This window comes from Eulemur rufifrons, chromosome 3 (assembly GCF_041146395.1).
Source record: "Eulemur rufifrons isolate Redbay chromosome 3, OSU_ERuf_1, whole genome shotgun sequence".
NCBI lineage: Eukaryota > Metazoa > Chordata > Mammalia > Primates > Lemuridae > Eulemur > Eulemur rufifrons.
The window spans coordinates 10,972,646-10,997,902 of NC_090985.1; the positions used below are offsets into that span (position 1 = coordinate 10,972,646).

At 49.1% G+C, this 25,257-nt stretch overlaps 1 protein-coding gene across 1 annotated transcript; it reads right to left on the reverse strand.

Annotated features, from left to right (window-relative positions):
* Positions 1-650: 650 nt before the first annotated feature.
* Positions 651-23,588, reverse strand: FAM174B (family with sequence similarity 174 member B). The gene is made up of 3 exons (XM_069466509.1): positions 23,245-23,588; positions 5,116-5,247; positions 651-660 (listed from the first exon to the last, which is right to left on the reverse strand). The coding sequence occupies exons 1-3, from the start codon at positions 23,586-23,588 to the stop codon at positions 651-653; spliced, it is 486 nt and encodes a 161-aa protein (XP_069322610.1).
* Between the last annotated feature and the right edge of the window lie 1,669 nt (positions 23,589-25,257).

A 25,257-nucleotide genomic window follows, 5' to 3' on the forward strand; every position in this document is an offset into this window, starting at 1 on the left:
TCCCATCTCCTACCCTGCCTGCCGCCTCCTTCCTGTACGCTTCCCACCTGCTGAAAACTCCGAGAAGCCGAGCCTGGCTGATAGGCACCGGCTGTAAGTCATGAGATGCTATCAGAGAGGTACACGTGTAAGAAGAGGCCGGTTACTGCCTTCCTGCCCTGGCGCCAAAAACATGATTTTCCTCTTTCCACTCAATCACAAAATAACCCAAAGTCATGACTCAGCCACATCCGATTTAAGTGTACTCTGTTTCCTCTAGAGAATCCAAAAACTGGGTTGTGCTACGTCCACATAGGAAAAACAAATACCTGTGAACAGATTAGCAACGTGCAGACAGAGACGTTCACAAAAACACTGAACAGAACATAAAACTGGTCTTAACGCTTTTGTTCTTTCATACTTATTGACCTGAAAAGGTGTTCATCATACATTGTTCAGGTGGGAAAATGTCCCAAAGCAGCACATATAACATAGCCCGTTTCTACAAAGGAGAAAGTTCCACAGATATGTGCTCACACACACTCTAGTGGCTGCTGTTTAGTAGCAAGATTACGGGTCATTTTACTTTGCCTGCTTCTTATCTGTAGTTTCTGTACCATGAATTACATCTGTAACAAGAAAAGCTATCACTACTCGGCCTTCCCGAGCGGTCACCCGTCTCTGGGACAGAGGACAGGGGAGGTCCTACGTCAGTGACTCCCCCTCACTGTTCATGCACATCCTGATTTTATTTCCACCACAGAACAGCACGCGCTTCTACTGGGAGCTTCCCGAAGTTCATTTCCTCGCAGTAAACAGGGAGGCAGGGTAGTGCCTGGCGATGCCAGTGGAAGTCCGTGGGAGGCAGATAAAGTCACAGAATAAACGCTTATTATAAAGGGAAGGCTGAAAATGAATGAGCAAACTATCCGATGGAAGAAGTTAGGAAAAAAAGAACAAAACACACCCAAAGAAAGCCTGAGGAGGAGAAGCAGAAATCAAGTGAAAATTGAAAATGATAATAGAGAGGCTCAAATAAGCCAAGAGTTGGGTCTTCGTGTAAACTGATAAAATTAAACTCCCAGGAAGACTGATCAAGAGAAAGTAGAAAAGGCAAAGATAATCGGTATTGAGAATGAAAAGGTGGCCATGGCCACCCTCGTCACAAGGATTTAAGAGATTGTAGTAAGAGGAGAATGAAGAGGAAGATGCAATGTGACCCTGGAGGCAGAGACTGGAGCAATGCGGCCACAAGCCAAGGGACAGCTGGAGCCATCAGGCACTGGCAGAGGCCAGGAGGACTCTCCCCTAGACCCTCTGGAGGGAACATGTGCGTGTAGTCGCCATGATTTTGGACTTCTGGTTTCCAGAACTGAGATAGAATAAATTTCTATTGTTTTAAGCTTCAAAAAAAAAAAAAAAAAGATTATATTAATAATAAAAGAATGTTGTGAACAACTTCAGGACAACATATTTGAGAATTTAGATAAAACGGACAAAGTCCTAGGAAAAAACAACCTGTCAAAACTGACCCAAAAATAAGACTAAATAATACTGCAACTATTCAAAGAATTGAACATCAGTGGTTTTTTAAAAACTTTTCACACGAAGAAAGCATCAGGCCCAGCGAGTTTTAGCACATTGTACTAAACATTTAAGAAACAAGTCCAATATGATACAAACTATGCCAGCGAAAAGGAAAATAAGGAAAATGCTCATTTTATGAGGCCAGTAAAACTTTTACCAAAGCCTGGCAAGGACATTACCAGATCTCAGTCATGAAGAGAGATGAGAAAGTCCTAAAAGTATTGGCAAAGTGAACGCCGCAATGCGTATAAAAAGGTAACGTAACATGACCAGGCTCTTTTTATCTCAGGAATGCTGAATTGATTTACGATTAGAAAATTAATGAATACAAATTCTCCACCTTTACAGATTAAAGGGAAAAGTATGACAATCTCAAGAGAGCTAGAAAAAGCATTTAATAAAATGCAACATTAGCAAGCTAGGAACAGAGGGTAACTTCCTGGGGAAGAAAAATCCACAAACACCCTATAGCACACACCAGTCTTAGTGGGCAAACATTGAAAGCACACCCTTTAAGATCAAGAGTCAGACAGGATACCTGTTATTATCACTTCTTTTTAACAATGACTTAGAGACCAAGAGTGAAAAAAGGCTAAAAAAAAAAAAAAAAAGAGATAAAATGTTTAAAGACTTGAGTGGGGGGTGGGCAGGGGGACACTTATTAGTCTCAGATGACATATCTACATAGAAAACCCAGAAAAATCCATATTTATACAATTAGAATTAATAACAGTTTAGTGAGGTTGCTGGATTTAAAAAAATCAATTACCTTAAAAAAACTGCCATGAACAAAGAGTTTAAAAATAATATTTTTTAGAAGCTATCAGAGACAAGGCCATGAATCGTGGCAGAGGCTTGCACAGGAACCTGTTTTTGAAGCCGTCCACAAATTGACAGCAGAGAGGCCCTGGCAGCCCCAGGTGTGGTGATTGTTCCGAGGGACAAAGGGGTTCATTACGGCTGATGGTGAATTTCTGCCTAGAATGGGCGAGAAGGAGAGACTATCATGCTTGAGGGAGCTAAAGCGATTTCCTTATTAAAAACCCCCAGCTGTTGCAGGGCCCGCACTATTGCTGTGTGTCAGATAGAAACGGAATCCAAGTGGCCAAGAAAAATGCCCCAGAGCATGCTTGCAGACCTGCCTTCTCACCTGCTTTTGCCCTTGCAACGGGCCAGAAAGCAAAAAACAAAAGCATTGTCTGTTACCTTAACACCCACCAGGTGGTTCAAGTCACAGCCAGCAGCAATGCCAATCAATACAGTTATAATCGTCAGCCTAGAACTCGCTCTATTATTTGAAGAACAGACACAAGCTGTGCAAGTTTCTTCCTCTGACTGTGGTTTCAACGTGTACCTTACGTTCATTATACCAGACACAAAGTCACTCCAGCGATCTTTAAGCCACGGTAATCCTGGTGTCCATGTACTCAGGGAAAGGCCCCTTTTCCCACCTTACAGTAAAGAAAGAGTCTATATAGGAAGAATCTCCGGACAGATTGACTGTTATATTTCCTTGTTTAGAGTCTTTTCTTATTTAGTGGGATGTGGGGATATGGTGAAAATGGTTCGGCCTCTCACAGTTCCATGGAGTTAGTTCAGTCACCAAATATCGAAGAGATGCTGGTCATTGGCCCAAGATCAAAACAGGACATTGATCTGCCAGAACCATGAAGTGCTCCCTGTCGTGCAATACGCCCAGGGCTGTAGGAGGACGCAGACTCTTTTTATTATGAATAATAATGAGGACATATTTTCTTCACATTATATTTTATTTCTTTGTATTGAATGTGAGACAGATAAAATGGCTTAGCAATAAAATCAGCACAATCACTAACTTTCCTGTGTCTACATGTCATCCCGTGGTACCGCAGGAGACTGGGTCTAGGACCCCCACGGACACCAAAATCCATGATACTCAAGTCCTCGATAGAAAATGGTGCAGTATTTGCATATAATCTATGCATATCCTCCCGTATACTTCAAATCATCTCCAGGTTACTTATAATACCTTACACAATATAAATACTATGTAAATAGTTGCTGTATTATATTTTTTTGATCTGTATTATTTTTTGTTGTATGGGGGCTTTTTTAATGTTTTTGACCTGTGATTGGTTGAATCCGCAGAGGCAGTACCCTCGGATACAGAAGGATGACTGTGTGTTATTTTGTGGTCTGGATGAACATTACTCATTGATTTGATTCTCTTCAAAGGATGCTGCTCTTTACCTAAAATGCAACTTATAGCTAATGGGTTTTTCTCCCACTCTGCTATCTATAACCAGTTTTCATGTTTTCATATTCTTGATAAAATTTAGATGTGATTAACAATCTCTGTTTCCAAAACTGATATGTATGTAGACATGATCATACAGCCATTTTTTTCAGACATTAGTAAAAATAAAATAGTATCTTCAAAGTAAAATATATATGCTAGGGCTGTCAGGAAAGTATCCACCCATGCGATATGAAAAATAGAGACATTCATTATATTAACAATGGCTGGATACTTTCCGGGCAGCCCTCATGTATAGATCAAAATGTAAAATACGTAGGACTATATCTAACAAAAATGTATAAAACATTTATGGATGAATTTTTGAAAGTACTGAAAGACATTTTTAAAAACCCTAAATAAATGGAAAGTCATTCCATATTCACAGATTGGAAGAGCCAACATAAACTGATCTACAGGGGCAATGCAGCTCCAATCAAAATCCCAAATGTTGTTTTGTTGAATGTGAAAACTGCTTTATGCAGAAGGACCAAGGCCAAGGAAGAACGAATCACGCCAGGTGCAGAAGGCTCTCCCTTCCCAAGCACGCAGAAGCCAAGAAATAAGGGGAACTCGGATTGGGACCCTGGATTTTTGTTCTACTTTCACTACTAACTAGGACCTTGGCCAAGCAACTCCCCTCTCTCTGGGCATTCGAGCCCTCATCTCAAAACTATGCTCAGCCCCACCTGTTCCACTGAGAACTTCACATATTCAAAGTACATCCCAAAAGGATCTGAAAACCCACACTACAGTCCTGAAGTCACAAAGTCACTCTGACTTTCCTAGAGACCACCTTTAAGAAACACGCCTGTCTTCCGAGCTAATGGGTAATTCCATCCAAGCAGGAATCCCACCTCCTTGGCTGTGGACATCAGTGAGGCTGAAAGAGAAGTTTCTGTCTGGGTGCGAAGTATGTGCACATACAGCTACTCAGGCCAGACCCCCACAGCCAGTGCATGACCAGCTCGTTTTCTGAAGTTCGACACTCCTCTTCCTCCCCTAGAGCTGACTTCACACCTTCATTCGGGAAAAGCAGGGAATAACATTTCTCTGCCAGCATTTCTCTGCTGAATTTCTGGGTTCTGTGTGTTCTAGAACGGGATCAGGGAAGGTCCCTCCATATGCAGAATGCCCCACGGCCCAACACTTAACCGAAGAACAAGAACACATGGACACCACGCCTGGCCTCAAGGTGCTTCCAAAGGTGAACAAACCATCCCAGCAACCCAACGTCCGGAGCCCAGGAGGAAGGCTCTGTGCCCACCCTGTACCTGTATTTGATATCAAATACTGTGGAGTCCTCATCCTCATCATCCTCTTCGTTCAGCGGGGCCATTTCCACTCGCTCGGCTGGAGTGGTGATGATGTCATACTTGCGGGTCTTCTTTAACCTCTTTCCCGACCTGGGAGAGGAGGAGGACATTCATGAGGACACAGCTTGGGGAGAAAGAGCCCCCAAGCCCAAGCCTCAGAGGACCCCATACAGGCTTGGCGGCTGATGCTAAGTCAGGTTCCGTCCCTCCCACCCGAGAGCACAGCGATCCTGTCCGAAGGTGAACCACGCTGCTGCCTCAGCCGGGCTGCGCAGGCTGCCCCCAGGAGACCTGGTAACACCCCGGCTGCCCCACCTACAGCCAAGACCTCGCTAACCCTTTGTGGTCCTCACCCATAAAGCAGAGGTACCTGCCCTGAGCACCAACAAAAACTCAGCAATCAAGATAAATAATACACGCAAGCAATATTTTTAAAAGGTAAAATTCGTACCAAAAAAATCCACGATGAACAAAAGGTGAGGACAGGGTGCGTCACAGCCTGGCAGTTGACAGCACCGCCCTATGGGCCGGCCAAGGGGCATCTGGGTCAGAGCCCGGCACACTCTGCGTGTGTGATCAGCGGTAAGTTGGTTAGTCTCCCTAAGCCTCCATTTCCTCCTCAATAAAACTGGACAGGAATAATCTTGCTCACAGGTGAGGGAGGACTGCATGAGGTGATGCACTTCACCAGTCTGGGCACAGGAGGCTCTTGGCAAATGTTACTGTTAGTAACGATGATACTAAATGAATAGAAGTTAAACACGCTACATCCTTTCTCGTACGACAAGAACTTGTGAAAAGGAGTCAATTTTGTTTCCATTATAAGGAAATGATTATAACACTACATTTTTACCTATTGGGTGGGGGAGAGTCACCACGGCCCACAGAGAAAGTGTGACACAGGCCACTCCAGTCTCTAGCGTAAGGCTCTGCATGAAGGCTGCGATATTTATCAGGGCAGGCTGGGAAGTTCATGATGCCACTCGAGAATACTACCATTACGATGATGACTGATGCTCTTTGCATTTATTCCTCCACTCTCTCGAACTTCTTCCCGATTGCTTTGTATTCTCTGGTGTCCCTCCTTTTTAAGAATATTTGATACTGTCCGTGGGAAACCAGCCAACCCAAAAAGTCACAAATGGGGTACTGAAGAATCACGTTCTCGACACATTCTTCCTACAGACTATAAGCTGCTCCCGAGTGGAGACCTCATCAAAGACACACTCCAGGTCTCTTTGTCCTCAACACAGAGAAACTCTTCAGTAAGTTTGCACAATGAATGAAAACAGAACTTCACTTTCAGGTTTTCTAAAAATTTCTTAGCCATAGCAACTTGTTCTTGTCTTACCTAGTGCTATTTAACAAAAATATGATTTACCAAAGTGTCATGTCATCTATATAAAAAGCTCTAGTACCGTATCTTTGGTGTACAGCAACCTATTCAACCCATAGTACCTCATGGTTCTTTGGGTAGAGAAAAGGGGTGAGATACAGGGAAGGAAAGAGAAACCAGCTATAGTCTAATGATCTCCAAGCCTCATCACAAAGCAAATTTTCCTTCCTGCTTTCATCACAGGTACACACAGACACACACACACACACATACACACACACACACACACACACACACAGAGGCATGGACACAGGATGAAACATGGTGCAAATGCCAAGCCTGGTGATAAGAGGAAAAAGTGAAGGGGCATGGCCAGTCACCTTGCCAGTGGCCCTGAGACAAGGGTATTTTGGAAGCAGGCTTCATGTGGCACTATAAACACTCACCTCATAAATACTGTTGGTCCCACATTCTCCCCATCAACAGAGTCTTCTCCCCACCTCCCCCTAAAGGAGTCAGATAAATCTCCACACTCTGCCCTAGATGATTTATAATCCCTGACCAATTCCATCTCCAGTACTAGATGGGGGAAATTTAAGCCCAGAAATGGCTCCAAATGCAACAAGCAATCCAAGACAAAGCCACCCATCCTCAAGCCTTTGAGACTAGGGTCAAACCCCCAATCTACACAGACCCACACACTACACCTTTCCCAGGAAGACAGCCCTAAATCTCCACCTGGATGATTCACTAGCTGTTTGGAGGAAATGCTTGGCTTTGCAAGGGGGCAGGACTGGGCTGTCCATTTCCAACACACACCCAAACATTAGAAAAGAGATGTCCCGTGAACCGGAGGACCAGGGAAAGGCCCCTCTGGGCCCTCAAAAAGACAGACGCCCAGAGGATTTCAGGCTGAGGAATCACTGTCCTGTTTTTGACTCTTTTACAGGTATCACAAAGCCTAGAAAATGTAAAATCTGATTTGCAAACCTCTTAGTGCACTTGGAACTTGACACCTTGTTAGTTGTAGGCTCTGGGGCAGGACTGACCTGCGGACCCTGGGAGAAGGCTCCGGAGGCTCTGACTTCAGCCCTGCCTCATGAGAGTAGATCTCCATTACCTGTAAAATCGCTTTCTTTCTTCTCTATAATCTTAAGACTCTTGTATATGGAGTCTTATGATGAGAAAATTCACCTATTGAGCTAAAATAGAGCCCTTGAACACCTAACCCATGAGAGAAGCAGGAAAATGACACCAGCCCCTACCACCCTATGGCCTTCGATGCTTTAACGCCAGCCTCTCCAGCCACCCAACCTCAGGGAATGAATTTAAACTGCAGGACTACACAAAGGTGATGGTTAATGTTACGTGTCAACTTGACTGGGCCTCAGGGTGCCCAGACTTTCGGTCTCACATTATTCTGGGGGTGTCAGTGAGGGTGCATCTGAATGGGATTAACAGTTGAATCTAGGACTGCGAGTCAAGTAGACGGCCCTCCCTAATGTGGGTGGGCCTCCGCCAGACAGCTGAAGGCCTGAATGGAACAAGAAGCCTGACCCTCCCTCAAGGTGTAAGGACAACTCCTTCTGCCCAACTGCCTTCAGGCTGGGACATCAGGTTTTGTTCCTGCCTTTGCACTCAAACTAAAATATTAACTCTTTGTGGGTCTTGAGCCTGCCTGCATTTAGGCTGAACCTTATGCTGTCAGCTCTCCTGGGTCCCCAGCTTACAGACGGCAGGTCTTGGGACTTGTCCTCCATAATCACATGAGCCAATTCCTTTTAATAAACCTCTCCCCCCCGCCCATACACACACATACACACCCACCCGCTATTGGTCTGTTTCCCTGAAGAACCCTAATACACAAGGCCATTAGCAAGAGCCCTCATGCATGCTTCAAACGCCAGTTTTGACATAATGAGCTGGAGAAATTACATTTCAGTCAACATTCTTAGACAAAATGCTCTTTACAAAAGAAGAGCATTTTCTGCTGTTTCACTGCTCAGCGGGTTACTACAATAAAGGAAAACTGAGGCTTGTGAGAAGTTTAAAGACACTTAGACACATGCCCAGCAGAGGCGCCCTGGGCACGCTGGCTGCGTCCACAGGGGTCTCCACCTGGGTGGGAGGGAAACGGCACAACATAGACATGGAGCTGGGGGACGGAGGGGCGGGGCAGGGGGATTGGTGGGGGGCTGGGAGGTGGGAATCAGCACACATTTCTCAAATTAGAAGGTGAACTCTTCCTCTACCAGCTGGGCACCGGTCAGAAGCAGGGATATTTATGAACAGAGTGGATCAGTGTTCCCTGCACACCTTCAGATCCCCGAGCCCGATGGCCCCAGGGTCAGAGGACAGTGCCATCCTGCCTCAGAGAGAGAGAACCTGAGAAAATGGGAAAACAGTGCGGTCACAGCCTAAATAGCCTCCCTGGGTCCTCCTCTCTCTTCTCTAAATGTAGATCCATAACATGTCTTTTTAAATTAATAACAGTCCATAAGAGTTGAGCTCTTCCTGGGCGCCAACTAAGCAATTCACATGTGTGACCACATGCAAAACGTCTAAGTCACCCTGAAAGGCATACGCTGCTGTTATCCCTGTCTTACAGATGAGGAAACTGAGGCCCAAAGAGGTCGACTTGCCCATGGCCACACAGCAAATGAGCGGCAGAGCCAGGGTCTGAAGCAGGCAGCGCAGTGACACGAGGCTCGCAGTCTGCACGGCCCGCCTCCTTCCCGTGTGGCTCCGTGAAGTGCTACACAACACAGCTGCCCAGTCTGAAATGTGCCACGAAGGCAGGAGAGCATGGGGCACACAGTGCACCCGCATCATTCCTGAGAGGGCCAATGGCTGCCCCAGTGCGGACCTCCCCACCTTGAACCACCCCCGGCTTGCCACGGGGCAAGGCGCCAGCTCTCCGTGGCTATACCCCACTCGCTCCCGACAGACAGCCCTGCCCACGCCCCACCAGACTTCACCACCACTTGACTTTAATACCAAAAACTCTTTGCCCTCCCTCATCGTGCTTTCTGGAACGTATCACTTAACACAGCTCACACTTTCCTATTTCGCATTGATCAGGGCACACTTCTAGTAAACTCTTTCTAAATTGTGACTCCCTTAGGACACGTGCTAAGCTGGAGCCAGCCAGCATCCATTTCCTCCCACCTTGTGCAAATGTATCTTGCATCCCCTTGGTGGATCCCCCTCCAACATGGTCTCCGTGGTCGAGGAGGCCACCTTCTTCTTGCCACCTTCTAAAAACAGAAAATAAAGCCAACATGGTAGAGGCAGATTGGAGAGAGAGTGCGTGAGAGAGCAAGTCCCAACTCTACTACAGAGCCAGCCCTCCTGGAAAACTACAAACCTACCCTCTTGCTCACCAAAGCCAGCTGGGGCCGGGTTTTCTGTCACACACAATCTAACAAACCCTGCCCATGGGGTCTCGAGGGCAGGCACGGTACCAAATGAAGCCACCACTGTAATAACAATGCCATCCTGGGATTTTTTTTAACTCTTATGGACTATTATTAATTTAAATCCCACATTTTAATGGTAGACCTTCCACACATACGTATAATTTTCCTATTTCCTCAAACCCTTTAAAACCCTAGGACTCTTCCCCTTGTATTAACAGAAACAAGAACCCTGCATGTAAATAGCACCTCCTTGCCAAAAGCACAACATTTTTTGCTCAGGGCTACCTGTGAACAGGCTTTCCAGGAAGACAGACATCTGGTGATTCCACCTCACAGGACTGCTGTGAGCTCGGGGGCCTGAGGAGAAAGCAAAGACTAGGCGACCACAGAGAATCCGAAGTCAGCTGAGTCTCCTACGGGCGGCGGGTCAGCCCTGCGGACAGAGCCCTCATCTTACCCAGAGGTGCCCTCGCCTTGAGGACAAAGCACCCGGTTCTAGAAGAAGCCCAGGTGTGGAGTCGGACTTGGGTTCGCAGGCCAGCGATCCTACCTACAGGGCCGGTTCCCTCAGCTGCACGCAGGGGTGGTGTGGGGAGACAGGGCCAGAGAGGAGCCCGAGAGAACTGTCAAGTGTAGCGCTTCCTGCTGAAGAAGGAGATTCTGGAAACAAACAAAGGAAAAGACACCACTGGCACTTCCCCCACAGGAGGGCCCCTGTGCCAGAACTTTCCTTTTCTGGAACAGCCTACCATAAACCAGGTGGCCTCAACCAAGAGATGGCCAATGGTGCTTTTAAGTAAACATCCACGTTGTCCTCACAGCCACAGGCAAGGCCAGAGAAGCTACAGAAGGGACCCTTCCCTTCTAACCAAAACACACACTTCCAACAAGAGAGAGAGATGTTCAAAATCATTTTACTCTGAAATATAATCCCGAAGCCAGAGGGTTTGTTTACTCAAAGGGCCTTTCAACAGCTGGTCAGAAGCGGCTTTAGCAGTCGCACCACTTATACAAACAACGAGCACCAGAGCCCAGCAGGCCAGCGGGGGACAGGCCTCCCTGCCCCGCCCTCCCCGACACAGGAAAACAAAACTAAACCCTCACAGGCTGGTTCAGTTTGGGGGCTGGCAGTCAGATCTCAGCCCTGCAGTTCCCTTGTCTTTGTGCCTCTGGGCAAGCCGCTCATCCGAACCTTAATTTCTTCATCCATCTTGACTTCTTGCCAAGAATGGCTGGGATCCTAGGAAGAGAGCCCCACAGCGCCTCCCACTCTGCCTACTCCATGGCGCCATCAGCTTTCCTGTGTCTCCTGAGGCCTTTCCAGGACATCCCAACCAGGCCAGGTTTTCTCCTTCTTCCAATCTTGCAGCTCCCACGACCTCCACTCACAGGCGCCATCCCCGCTGCGGGCCACTGTCTGTATGTGACCTCTAAGCACACACGGCTCTCCTGCGTTGTCCCCTCCACTGGGGTGACAGTAACAGCAGCCATCACGATGGGGCAGCCCTAGTGCCAGGTGACACACACGTGACCTCATCACAGCCTCCAGCCAGTGAGGCAAGGAGGGTTCCCATCATGAAGTTAAGGAAACCAAGGCCACGAGGCGCTGAGTGACATTCCCCAGTAAGCAGGACTCACATCCAGGTCTATCACACTCCAAAATCCCAGCTCTTCACACTCCAACAAGAGGGGAGGAGACTCACCTCCGACACCTGGCTGTCCCCAAACCCTAGGACTCGGCACTCGATAGATACCTCTCAGGCAGCTAGACGTGCAACTGTGAGTTCTCTGGATGGCCGGCCAGCTCCTGCCACACCCCAAGGCAACCAGAAGTGTGTGGACAAAACGAGGGCACACTGTGCTTCTGACCAGCAAGTTCCAGTCTCATAAAGACAGCAAGCCACCAAAATTAATCTGCAAGTTCAGTGACATCCAATAAAATACTGACTGATTTTTCTTGGGGATCTAAACAAGCTGATTCCACATTTCACGGCGGGTGTGCGGTACACAGCTCTGGCATGTACTAAAAGCCACTGAGCTGGACGTTTTATGTGGCTGAATTGTGTGGTATATGACTTATATCTCACCAAAGCTGTTATAAAAAAAAATAGGGATGATACACATGTCTGTGTGTGTGGATATATATATATATATATATATGTGTGTGTATTACATTTGTTTCTATATTTATAAAATCTCTCTGGAAAGCTCCACAAGAAATTGATAGCATGCAGTGAGGGAAACTGGGTGGCTATATCCTCTTTTATTTCTTGTGAATTTTAAACCATGTGAAAAAATATATCTGGGACCTATTTTTAAACCAAGTAAATAAATAAAATTCAAAGTAAGTGATTGAAATAAAATTTGAAACGGATTCAGTCTGTGTCAGGCTGCAATCCCGCTCCCAGAGCCCACCTGTCACTCGCTGTCTCAGTGTGGCTTTGCAAGGCTCACCTGGTGACTTCAGTACCCAAATCCAGCAACTGACACCTTTCCTCCACCCCCGCCACTTCCATCTCTGAGCCCACTGACACAGTTCTGCAACTCAAGGGCCAGCGTGCTGCTGAAACCAGACTATGTCACAGTGTGACTTCCGACACTTAGAAGAATTCGTAAAGAAAATGAAAATAGAATGTGGGGTCGGCAGGGGGGGTGGGGGGTGGGATGGTGCCTGGAGCAGGCAGCTGTCTGCAGTGTAGACGGGAACACCGTGCAGGCGCAGTTGCCCCTGACGCTCTGAGGACACAGGCCTGTCTCACTTTTAACCTCTGAGCTTTACTCTGCGCCTCCTCCTCGGAACACAGACGTAGCAGAGCCTCCCCTAGAAAACCAATTAAACTTGAAGAAAGGGAAAACATGACTCCAGACCCCCTTTCCAGCCCTGGTCTCTGTCCCACCCCACAGGGAGGCCGGTTCATGAGTCCCCCAGAAAATCGATGGGCTACCAGGGGTCTCGATGGCAAAGCCACCAGGGCCTGCCACCACAGCACCCGTCCTGAGTACCAGCCTGCCCTCCCTTCCTGCCTGGGCTAAGCCCCTGAGCTCCACCCGATACCTTCCCTCTCACGCAGTTTCACAAGCCACTGGGGGAGGCCAACGTCGGTGCCATATGAAACTCATCAAGCTCCGCTGCAGATGGGCAACCTCAGACACACACTAAGTCACGAGAGATAAAAGTATTTTCCCCTGGTGCAGCACGAGCTTCAAGATCTCCAGCAGCCCAGCCCCAACACGGGTCCGGCTGAGCCCTCTCAGAACGCAGGTGTTGGGGAGCCCCCCAGATGTGCCCACGCCCCACCCGTCCTGGGGCGCCCTTCCCACCATACTTGGCAGCCCCTCTGTTCCAGCACCCAATGCCTCGTCAAGCACAAAGACTCAACGCACCTGGTCAGTAGCTCGAATGCCCCAGGGCCTGCTGCAGACGCAGAAAACCAGTACAGCGGCACTGCCCCGACAGAGACATGGGAACAAATGACGATGACAAATGGTGGACAACGCTCTGTCTTCAAGCCAAAGAGACACAAAGAGCAGTGCCCTGCCCAGCCTAGATGTGGTGGCAGCTACCCAGCTCCCACCTGACTGTCCCATGGAACAGAAGCCCTTGCACTCCTAGGAACCCCCGTACATCAAGAGGAGCAGGAGAGGCCGGGCGCGGTGGCTCACGCCTGTAATCCTAGCACTCTGGGAGGCCGAGGTGGGCGGATCGTTTGAGCTCAGGAGTTCGAGACCAGCCTGAGCAAGAGCGAGACCCCATCTCTACTAAAAATAGAAAGAAATTATATGGACAGCTAAAAATATATATAGAAAAAATTAGCCGGGCATGGTGGTGCATGCCTGTAGTCCCAGCTACTCGGGAGGCTGAGACAGGAGGATCGCTTGAGCTCAGGAGTTTGAGGTTGCTGTGAGCTAGGCTGACGCCACGGCACTCACTCTAGCCCGGGCAACAGAGTGAGACTCTGTCTCAAAAAAAAAAAAAAAAAAAAAAAGAGGAGCAGGAGATCTGGATTTTTATGCAGATTCCCAATTTTTAAATATTCCCAACTATCTTAGTTTTTAAAAACACTGTGCAGATCAAAAAAAAAAGAAAAACAAAACAAACAAACCAAAAACATGTCTGTGAGGCAGATTTTTTGGCCTCGGGGCCAGCAGCATGCAATGTCTGACTTAGTGCGCTGGCCACGGCTTATTAGGGCATGAGCGATATTTAATAATTTAGCTGAAAATCATGAGCTCCGAGAGAGAGAGAGAGAGAGAGAGAGAGAGAGAGATGTAACGACACACACATTCGACCCAGGTCTTCCTTGTCTCTGTGCACCAGCAGTGCAACCACGATTAAGTAGTGTCGCCATTATTTATACAGCCTAGCTGCTCCCCATCCCCTCCCCTCCTGGCCATCCCCTTGGTTGCCACTGTTGACGGCCCCCAATACTGGCACAGGACGGGGCTTACGCTTCAGAGAGGATTATATACCATGGCCCAGACAGCCCCACAGAGCTCAGTGACAAGTCTTAGGGTTTCTCTTCATAATGCCACCGTGTTTCGCCTCCATCTGCTCCCCACCCTGTTTCTCTTTCCCTCTCTCAGTCCCTGAGACATAGATTCAGCTCTTATCCTTCCAAGACAAAATCAGCACAGCCCAGGTTCGACCTGTTGGAAGAGCTGCATGAAAGACAGCAACAGCAAATGCCCCAAGACCTGTTTCTCCAGCTCTGGCCTGTTTGCAAAGGGTTGGGTCCGCTTTGTTTTCTTATGAGGTGGCAGGGGAGGGTGTAAAGTGAGGTTTAAAGCAAAGAGGGCAGCCTCCAGTGGTAGCTCCGTGGGATCAAGGGCAGCGGCAAGATCACCAAGAGGGACTCTTTGGTGGACCCAGGGAACCAGCCCACGGTCTGGAAATTCTGAGGTCACAGTGCTTTGGGACACACGTCATAAGTGGCCCTTCCAGCGTCCACCCGTCCCTGCCACGTAGTAGGGGAGGTGTGGGAATGTCAGTCCTTACTACCCCCTACTTCGGGCAGACGCTCCCAACCCTCCACCCAAGCCCGGATGTCAGCTGCATGCATGGCTGACCTTGCCACATGCCAGTTTCACCTGTGCCTCCTCCTCTTCCTCACCAAGGCTTCTCCCCTCCCCTGCCTGGCCAGCCCCTGCACCACACCCCCTTCTCCAGGCCCTTCAGGGCATTGTGACACTTTCCTCTTCCTCCTCCTCTTCATCGCCTCAGGCCTCCAGGTCTCCCAGCTGTCCTGGGCCCCCATTCCAGCCATGTCACTATTCGTCCATTCACTGGGCAACTACTGAGTAAGACTGAATCGGCCCAGCATTTTTAAAGCAGCCCTTTGATAATTTCACTCCTGTATTCAAATCCTCCATTCACGCTTCTGACTACAAATCCCAAAATCCTCCAGCTGAAATGGCTGTCTTCCAAAATCCCGCTGCAACTGGGGGACGGTGAGTCAGACTCCTCCCCTTCCCCAGCAGCAGGACCTCCAGCAAGACACTTCATCGCTCTGTGCCTTGGTTTGCTCATCTGTAAAATGGGGACGCCAACAGTGTACTGCTCATAGGTGCAAGGAAACATAAAATGCTTGTCACAGAGACTGGTACACAGTAAGGGCTTAATAAATATCACAATATTGCTATTGTTGTTATCATCATCATGATTTCCAAGTGATCATTCTCACAAAGACTGCCCACAGCAAGATCTGCTTCACCCATCCAGCCCTGGAAGAACCTCTTCTTCCTCCCATCCGGCCAAATCCTAATGTTCTTCCTCCCATACGATGCCTTCCCGGACCACTCTGTCCCTGGCCAAAGCTGGTCCTTTCTCAGCCCATCAAGTGTTGCTTTGAACACATGGCTCCTCCACTGGACTAGATGGCTTCTTATCTGCCCAGCAGACTCACTGAAGGGCATTGTCCTACCTGCCAGATTGACCTGGATGCTCCTTGTCCTCTGACGTGCCCGATGGCATCCCTATGTTACAGTCGGTGCTCACTAAGCACAATGGGAAGAACACTCTACCTACTCAGCCATATGTCCTCCGGGTGCTCAGCCCACCACATCTGGGAGGTGCAGAAAGGGCGAAACTAGGCATCCAAACACCTGGGCTTAAGTCCTACGTTTTCTACAAACTCACTGAGTGGCCCTAAGAAACCCTCCCCACTTCTGGGCCTCAGTTTCCTCATCTGAACAAAGAGTGGGGGGAGGTAAGTCAGAGGAGCTCCATCGGCAAAGAAAGTCCACACCTGAGCGGCTACAGGGCACTGTGACCTCTGGGGTCTGGAAGAGCCCTCCCCGCAACACAAATCTCACCTGCCAATGGGAATGCGTTTCCTCCTCCCTGCACCTCCAGGAAAATAAATATCGAGTCTGGATTCCTGGCACATCACCCTTAGCTTAAGTATAGATTTTTAAAAATGAAATCATAACAACATAATCCTAAATTCAAGGTCCTAGAACTTCCCTTTGCAAATGGTTACACCCAAAATATCAGCCATAAAACCAAAGTTCCCAACACAACCCATGAAGACTTCTCTGCTTAAACGCGGGAGGGTTTCCCTCCCCTGACACTGTCCACTGTCCCTACAGGATGCTCTGCAGACACTGACAATGGAGTTCCTCCAACCCCACCGCTTGCCCCTAGCTGTGCCTGGAGCCTCAAGAAGGACCTGCATTGGTGAAGACCCCAAGACACAAAGGGTGCATAGGCATCAGAGTCTACGGGTGATGCCGTATAACCCGGAGGACTCAGGGTTAAATTAAAGAGGAATTTTCCTCCCTTTGCAATTTGATAGACAGAATCAGTCGCAGGTGCCAGGTCCTCACAGGCCTATTAAAAGGGGCAGTCATGAGGCACCTCCTTCATCAGGGAACTGAGTGGGCTCGCCTGGGCTAAGCAGTCGCCAATTTCATTTCAAAGAGGCTCAGAAGCAGATGCACCTGCCTGATTATTTTGGCCATATGGCTGCATCCTCATTTATGGGCAGAAGCAAGACCAAAAGGTTGGGTGTAAATTGCATCTGTTTTCAGAATCATATTTTTCAATACAATAGGACACTTGGCTGCTTAAAGGGGAGCCGGGGACTTGGTTGACACAATCTCATTCTAAACATCCCAACAGCCCTTGGAAGCATGTATTGTAATTAATGATGGGAAACAGATGCCCAGAAAGGTCCAGTAAACTGCTCACATCAGAGAACCAGCAGGCCTCAACGCCAAGGTTCTCAGAGTTTCTCAACCCTGGCACCCTTGACACTTGGGGCTGGATAATTCGGTGGGCAGGGCAGGTGTTCTGTGCATTGTAGGATGTCCAGCAGCCTCCTGGCCTCTACCCACTAGATGCCAGTAGCATTCTCCCCGCACCCCCACCCCCCAGTCCTGACAACCAAAAATGACTCCAGACATGTCCAGATGATACCAGGGGGCAAAATCCTCCCCAGGGAAGAGCCATTTGAGGGACCATATTCTTTTCATGTACCATGATGTTTTGGAGAATTGAATCAAGGGCATGGTCTCTATTCTCGCTTTTAAAAAGTCTGGATTTTTGCTGTATCAGCTTTAACACTTCTTCACCATGGCCTATAAAATTAACCATGAAAGAAGAGAGTGTGTGTCGCTCGTATAGTTGTTTCCCTCAATTCAAAGCCTTGGCCAAACAATCAGAAATGACCTACTTGATGCTAAACAAGTCCCACATTATCTCTCAAAGTCATAAAAAGGGGCTGGGCCTTCTAACCATGGCTCCACCCAAAACTCCAATTTATTAAAAGAATATTGATGGACTAATGAGCAACGACTAAAAACATTCAAAATGCTCACTTTCCCTAAATGCTAGAAGTATTAAGCTTTTGTATTTTCTTTTAAATAACTTTTTTTTTTTTTTTTTTTTTCCGAGACAGAGTCTCACTCTGTTGCCCAGGCTAGAGTGAGTGCCGTGGCGTCAGCCTAGCTCACAGCAACCTCAAACTCCTGGGCTCAAGCAATCCTCCTGCCTCAGCCTCCCGAGTAGCTGGGACTACAGGCATGCGCCACCATGCCCGGCTAATTTTTTCTATATATATATTTAGCTGTCTATATAATTTCTTTCTATTTTTAGTAGAGATGGGGTCTCGCTCTTGCTCAGGCTGGTCTCGAACTCCTGAGCTCAAACGATCCACCCACCTCGGCCTCCCAGAGTGTTAGGATTACAGGCGTGAGCCACCGCGCCCGGCCTAAATAACTTTTCTTAATTACAAATGTAAATACACGATAGAAAATTTGGGAAATCCAAGATAAGCAGGAAACTTAGTTCCTTTTCAAAGACCTGGCTTAGTAAAATCAGCTGAGCTTCTGTTGGCTGCACAGTCCTCAGGACGTGGTGGTGTGCACCTTTTCCACCGACAACTGGGCCATGTCACATCACCCAGGATTCATCCTCCCTATCCCTTGGGAGGCACCAAAACGAACCCTCCTTTCAGACAAGAGGATTTTACAGAGATTCTGAAATAAGAAGTGGCTGGGCACGCAGCCATCAGAGACCTGGGGGAGGTGGAGCTGCTTCGAAGAGCTGGGAGACTGGCCAAGATGGGGGAAGGAGCCCCAGGAGGAAAGGAACACCGTGGTTTCCAGGTGGTGGAGTTTTCCTGACTTGCCCCCAGCCTATTCATAAGACACAGCAAAGACAGTCAGATCGCCCCAAGAACTAAAAGCGTAAAGCGTCCTCAGTGAAAATGTGAGGCAAACGGTACTGACACCAGCAGTCACTGGCTTATGTGCGTTATCCCTGAATCCTACCAATATCCCAGTATCAAAAAATCAGAAGTCGGAGTTTTCTACTTCCTAGACACAGCCTCCTTGTTGATTCCCTTCAGCAAACCTGCAAGCAGCAGACCCCGGGGCCACCCACAGGGTGCCAGCAGGACAGCTCACGCCACCATGTGAGGGCACCCACCAGAGGGCGCTCTGTCTCCAACCCACATTTCCCTTCCCATTTTGCCTGAAAATGGTTTTCCTTAATGATAAAATACATGAAGGAGGTGGAAATGATTCTGCAGATGGAAAAACAGGTTGATTAAGAAGTATAGGAAGGGACAGCTGCTCAACCTCAATAGAAAATGAAGAAAAACAAAACAAAGCAATGAGATACCAGATTATACCCATCTGATTGGCAAGCATGAGAAAGTCAGATAATACTAAGTGTTGGCTACGATGTGAGGATCGAGACCCCTCAGGCCCTACAGGTGTGAGCCTACACTGGTACCTACTCCAGGAAATCAAGTATTCGTACCCCTGAGACCCAGAAATCCCACTCCTAGGTGTGCACTCCAGATACTCTCAGACTGGTCCTCAGAAAGACATATCCAAGGATGCACAGGGAGAGAAATCGTGAATACGTGTCACTGGATTATAAAGGAATTCAATGTAGAAACATATCATAAATAACAAATAAATTATAAAGAATCACTCACATTCACACACGTACATAGATTTACTTGTACATTTATATATGCATATTTATAATTTATATGAGCTTACACTACACATGCTGTCTTGTAACCTGTTTCACTCAACAATAGATAGTAAGTATTATATCAATGTCATCATTTTTAATAGCTGCACAGAATTCCACGTAAGGATTACCATAATTCACTTGACCGATGCCCAGTTGTTGGGTAATTAAGTTATTTAAACCTTTTTACTATCAAATAGAACTTCTCTGAATATCATTGTACACTCCTTTGGCTGCTGCTTCTAATCATTAACATTGCAGGCAAAGAATATATATTGCAGTGAAAAATGTGTACACCTTAGGAATGGAAATGCTTGATTAAATGTATATATATTTTTCACTATATTCTTTGCAGTTTCCTTGGATCCGCATTTTTTCTGTTGTCTGGCAAGGTGACTCCTTCAGGGAAAACAGACAAATATGCTAGGACTGCTGCTTTATAAGCAGTAATACTTGGCACTCCTCACTCGTTCTTTTCTATTTACATTGTCAAGAAAGTGAAGGGCCACTACCCAAATTCCTCCCTCACAGGTATCCAGCATCAGCCAAGTTTTTAGTCCCAGAGCACATTTTAAGAGACATCAGCAATGTAAAATACTTGGGATTTCAACATTCTTTTGCTAAAAATATCTTTGTGAAATGCCAGCTTGTGCCTGGAACCGCACTAGATGTTAGGGAGACACCGAAGATTAATGCCCAGCCCTGCTCTTGGGAGCCCTCAGCCTGTTAAGGCAGAAGGAGAAGTTCAGCGACACTTGACTCTGAGGAGGAAATTCAAAGCTCGAGTGTGCTTCACACACAGGGCCCTGGTTGGCGGGGCTGCTCAGAGAAGGCAGCAGCAAGAGGTCCAGCAGCAACGAGCCAGCCATGTAGTCTCGGCAGCAGGGGCACTCCGGGCAGAGGATGAGAGTGGGATAAGATGCCCAGGCCACACAGTACCTCTGAAGAACCCCTGGGCTGGAGCTTCGGGAGAGGGACACTGGGCAAAGCCAAATGGGGGCTCGAGAGGGAGGCAGGGCCCTGGCAGTCAAGAGCCAGGCTTGCCCGCACACGAAGGAGCTTGTACATAGGGGGGATTGGCAGAGAGGGGGAGAGGAAGGATGAGACCAGCATTCTGGCAGAAGAGGGAGGATGGACTGGAGAGGGATGAGGTTGGGGGCAGGACCCCTAGCCTAAAAGATGTCCCTGCAATTCAGCAGAGACAAGGTAGGGAGGCAACCCAGGCAGGAATAGTGGCAGGTGGGGAAGCTTCACTGGGGGAAGGTGACGTGGGCAGAGGTAAGACAGTCCCCGGCAGACTCGGGTTGTGGAATGGCCAGGACCGGTGCCTGCATGCTGAGGAGCTGGAGAGTGAGCAAGGAAGGAGGACACCTGGCCAAGATGGCAGGTGTTCAGTGAGCCTGATGAACCAAGCCCACGAGGGAACGTGCAAAGAGGAAGGGCCACAGTCCAGACCACAGAGTAGCCAAGGTGGGGTGCTGGCCCTGCCTTGGTCACACAGACTTGTAGAGTGTTCTAGGATCTAGTGATGACTTATTCCACTCTCTGGGATGCAACTTCCTCATCTACACACGACTGTGTACCATTGAAGCCCTTCCTAGCTGTAAAATGCTCCAAGGCCCCATCTATCAGAACGTGGGGTGGCAGCTGTCCACCTGGAGATCCACCTTAATAAGACTGCCTTTCTGGCAAGGGGCAGATCGTGTCCATAACGAGCTTCTCTTATGAAGTTGTCACCTTCTTTCAACACCGCACACCCAAGCCACCGAGGATCCACCCTTCCAGGCCGGAGCACCAGCTCGCCTGCTCCAACACGAGGCCCAGATGCCTCACATCTGGCCACATGCTGCTTTCTTTTCTCCTCCACTCCTGGGTAATAAAGAGCAGACTGGCAAAATAGTTCAAATATCTTCTTAAAAAGTACACAGCCTTGTGGGCTCCGCTGCCTATTTTGAGCTGAATGTTTCAAACCTCCAGGCTCAGAGCTGTTCTAGGCATTAACGCTCACTCCAACTGAACAATCAGGAAGTCAGTAAATGACGATGGCACCTCTGCTGAATGCCAGGCCCACGACAGGCATGGAGACACGAGGACGACTTGGACACCCCACCCTCCAGGGCTCTCTGGTAAGCGTGAGAGCTGGGCACTCACCACAGCAAGCCAGCATGGCACGTAAGGGTTACACGGAAGGTCACACGAGGCTAGGGCTGGGGAGGCCAGAAAGGGAAGTGATGACCTCATTCAAATGTCCAGGAAAACTATACAAGGAAGGAGGATGGGAGCCGGGCCTTGGTGGCTGCCTGCAGTATTGGAAGAAGTGGAACAGGAATTGGACCAGAAGCGGGAAAGCACAGCAGCATCTTGGAGCATAAAAAAAGGAGCAGAGACTTGACAGAGGACCCAGAAGGGCTGTTTGATGGCTGCAAGGTGGGCTGGAGCCAGTTTGCAAGGGCCCTGAATGCCGCACCTAGGTGGTGCCATGCCTAGGTAGTGGCCACAGGGAGCCACTGCAGTTTGTCAGCAGAGGATCGAGGGCAGTGGGAAGAGTGGGGTGACGAGGGGGCACTTCAACCCAGACAGCATCAAGGAGACCAGCAGAGTGCGGAATGATGTGCCCTGAGCTGAGGCAGGGAGGGATGGTGAGGTGAAGTTGGGGCCACAGCTCCCCTTCTCTATTTGCTAAGACCGCTGGCATCTAATCCCAGAGACCCAGAAGGAAACGCCTGGGCCCAAAGTCACACAGAACCAACAGCAAACCTCCCTAGACGGCTCCCAACCCTGCCTTTCCCAGGTCTAGTTTCTGCTCCTGCACTGAAAATGCTACCCAGGAGCAAGTCCCTGGCCCCAAACCTTCAACAGCTGAGCAAACACCAAAGCACAGTATGTACACTTGCAAGTGGAGGGAACCGGCAGGGAACAGCCAACGCACATACCCAGATTTCCAGGCTGCTGGGCCTGAGTGACAGGTTCATTTCCTGCAAAAACAGGATTTCCCAGGCATTAGGGGAAAACGTCCTTGCATGCCTTGTAGCCCTGTCCACCTCACCATTCCAGGGACCTGGGACATCCTTCCTAATTTTGCACATGCTTTCTCCCTGAACTTGAGCAACCTACAAAAGCCTCTCTAAGATCCCTCATGCCCTTGTGAACGTTCACCCGGGCAGCTTAGTCAGGCAGGGTCTAGGAGGGCAGTTTTCATTCTCCCACTAATAGAAAGTCACAGAGGGCACCAAGAGTCACCATGTACCCTAAAGCCCAGCTCTAACCCCACTGCAAAGCATGCCTCCAAAAGGAGTTCCTGGGGGCAGCACCCAGCCGCCCACGCTAGAAATTTCTTCTTTCAGTAGCAGAAAAAGAAAAGAAGTAGGTGGGGTGTGAGGGAGCTGCAGGCAAGAGGGGGAGAAGAGTAGCAAGATTAAAGTTAGATGGAGCTGGGTGCAAGTCCTCCACCACTGAGTTTACTTAGATAAGCCACCTTGCCTCTCTGAAAATGTTTTCCTTATCTGTGAAATGATTATAAAAATAAACTGTGGAAGATTGCCAGAATTCAGAGCGCCATTATTATTGTTAAGCATTAGCAGAGTTAACAAGTGGAATCAAATATTTATGATGTATGTCGTTAAAGAAAGGGAGAAAATTGTTACGATGTATTCCAGGAAAAACCAGACGAGCGCGCCCGGGCCCCTGCCACCCTCCCCGGCAGGGCAGCGCGGCGCACGGCTGGCTGGAGCAGAGCCCCGCACCCAGAGCACCTGTGCGCGCAGGTGGGTTGGGCGCGCGGCGACAGCAGGCTGGCGATGCCGCGCGCTCGGCCGGCGGGGAAAGGCAGGGGCGGGGGCACCCACCTGAAGACGCGCAGCAGCAGGCAGGCGATGAGGAGGGCGCTGAAGGCGCACGCCACGATCACCGCCGCCTTCAGGGTAGGCAAGTCGCGGAGCAGGGTGGAGATGCGTGTCACCAAGGCGTCGCCGCTGCTGTTGGAGCTGCCGCCACCGCTGCCCGCCGCCCCAGACGCAGTCCAGGTGGAGTTCCCGGGCCCCGGGCCGGGCGGCGGCCGCGACTCGCGCTCGGGCTCAGGCTGCGGCGCCGGGGCAGACTCGGCTCTGCTGGCGCGGGCGGCGGGCGCGACCAGGAGCGCGAGCAGCAGCAGCAGCGGCAGGAGCGGCGCGGGCGGCGGCGCGGCACGCATGGCGCGGGCGGGCAGGGCGCGCGGCTGAGCCGGGTCCGCACCCGCGCAGAGGCCTGCCCCGGCGGCTCCTGCGGCGGAGGCGGCTGCGCGGTGCTTGGCAGGAAGCTGCGGCGCCCGGAAGAGCCCGCGCCGCCGCCACCAACACGTTGCACCGAGTCATTCGACGGACCGCGGCCCCACGTGGGCGGGGCAGGCCACCGGGCCCGGGTCCGGTCTGCGCTCCGCCTGCCGGCGGCCTCAATTCCCCGGGACTTAGGACCTCGTGGGCCAAGTGGTAACTTCCAGGATCACTCTTGGGCAGGCGCTGTGGTGCACATTTAACACGTTTTATTTGTTTCATTTAATTTACAACTCCCTTTGGAGACAGGTTTTGTGTTATCCTCATTTTATAGTTGGTTTAGCACCCAGAGAGCCAGCTCACAGCAACCCAGATTGTGTCTAAGAATCAAGGACTGTGGGACCTGGAGGTAAACCACCATTTTACAGGTGGGAAAACCGAAGCCTCTGAAGTGGTTGCCAGATGTCTTATGTATTGTATGTATATCAGTATCTCCTCCCAATTTCCTTCTCTCAAAAAGAGTTTCTTATCTCATGGCTTCAAATTTTTCAGGAATTTTGCATCTTTGGTTGTGAACTGGATTGGGATGTGATTTCTGCTCATACCTTTGTTGTGTAAAGCAGTTGTGATTAACACCCCCTGCCAGGCTGAAGTTGCTCCAGGAAGTCATTGGCTTACTGCCTCTGCTTTGTAAGCTAAATGATGCTCTGGTGGAGAAAAACAATTATGGAGGTTCTAGTAGTGGGAGGTCAGAGGTGGGAATTGATGGAGGGCGCAGACCCCCTTCCTGGAGCACTAGGATCTCCCCCCAGGGCCTCTGGGTTCTGCTTTTACCCTGAGGATGGGTCCTGGCAGGAAGCTCTCCAATGGTGGGTAAACAGCTGAACACAGATGACAAGGACCAGTGACCTTAACCAGCTCACTTCTGGTCTTGCTATGGAAAGAAAGAAATACAGTACAGTGTATTAGTTGTCTATTGCTGCATAACGAATTACCCCAAAACTTAGTGGCCTAAAACAACACATATTTGTTATCTCATAGTCTGTGGGTGAGGAAGCTAACACAGCTTAGCTGGATCCTTTGCTTTGGGGTCTATCACAAGGGTGCAACCAAGGTGTTAGCCCGAGGTGGGGTCTTCTTTAAAAGCTCCACTGGGAAAGGATCTGCTTCCACACTGGGTGTTGGCCAGGGGCCACCCTCAGTTCCTTGCCATGTGGGCCTTTCCAACATAGAGACTTGCTTCATCAACGTGTGCAAGCCAAGATGGCAATAGGGTCTGCCAGCAAGACAGAAGTCACTGTCTTATGAAAGCTAATCACAGAAGTGGCATTCCCTCGCCTTTGCTATATTCTATGGGTTAGAAGCAAGTCACAGGTCTTATCCACACTCAAGGGGAAGGACTTACACAATGATGTGCATATCGGGAAGCAGCGATCTTTGAGGCCATCTTAGACGCTGCCTGCCACATACAGTGTAATACATTTTGATTTGGGGGGATGAACAACAATCACATCATCAGAAGTCATCACCCAGGAGTACTTTGTGAAATGCATGTTGAATATGCAAGCATGCTCCAGTGATAAGAGGTGTGGACAGATCATATGATTTAGG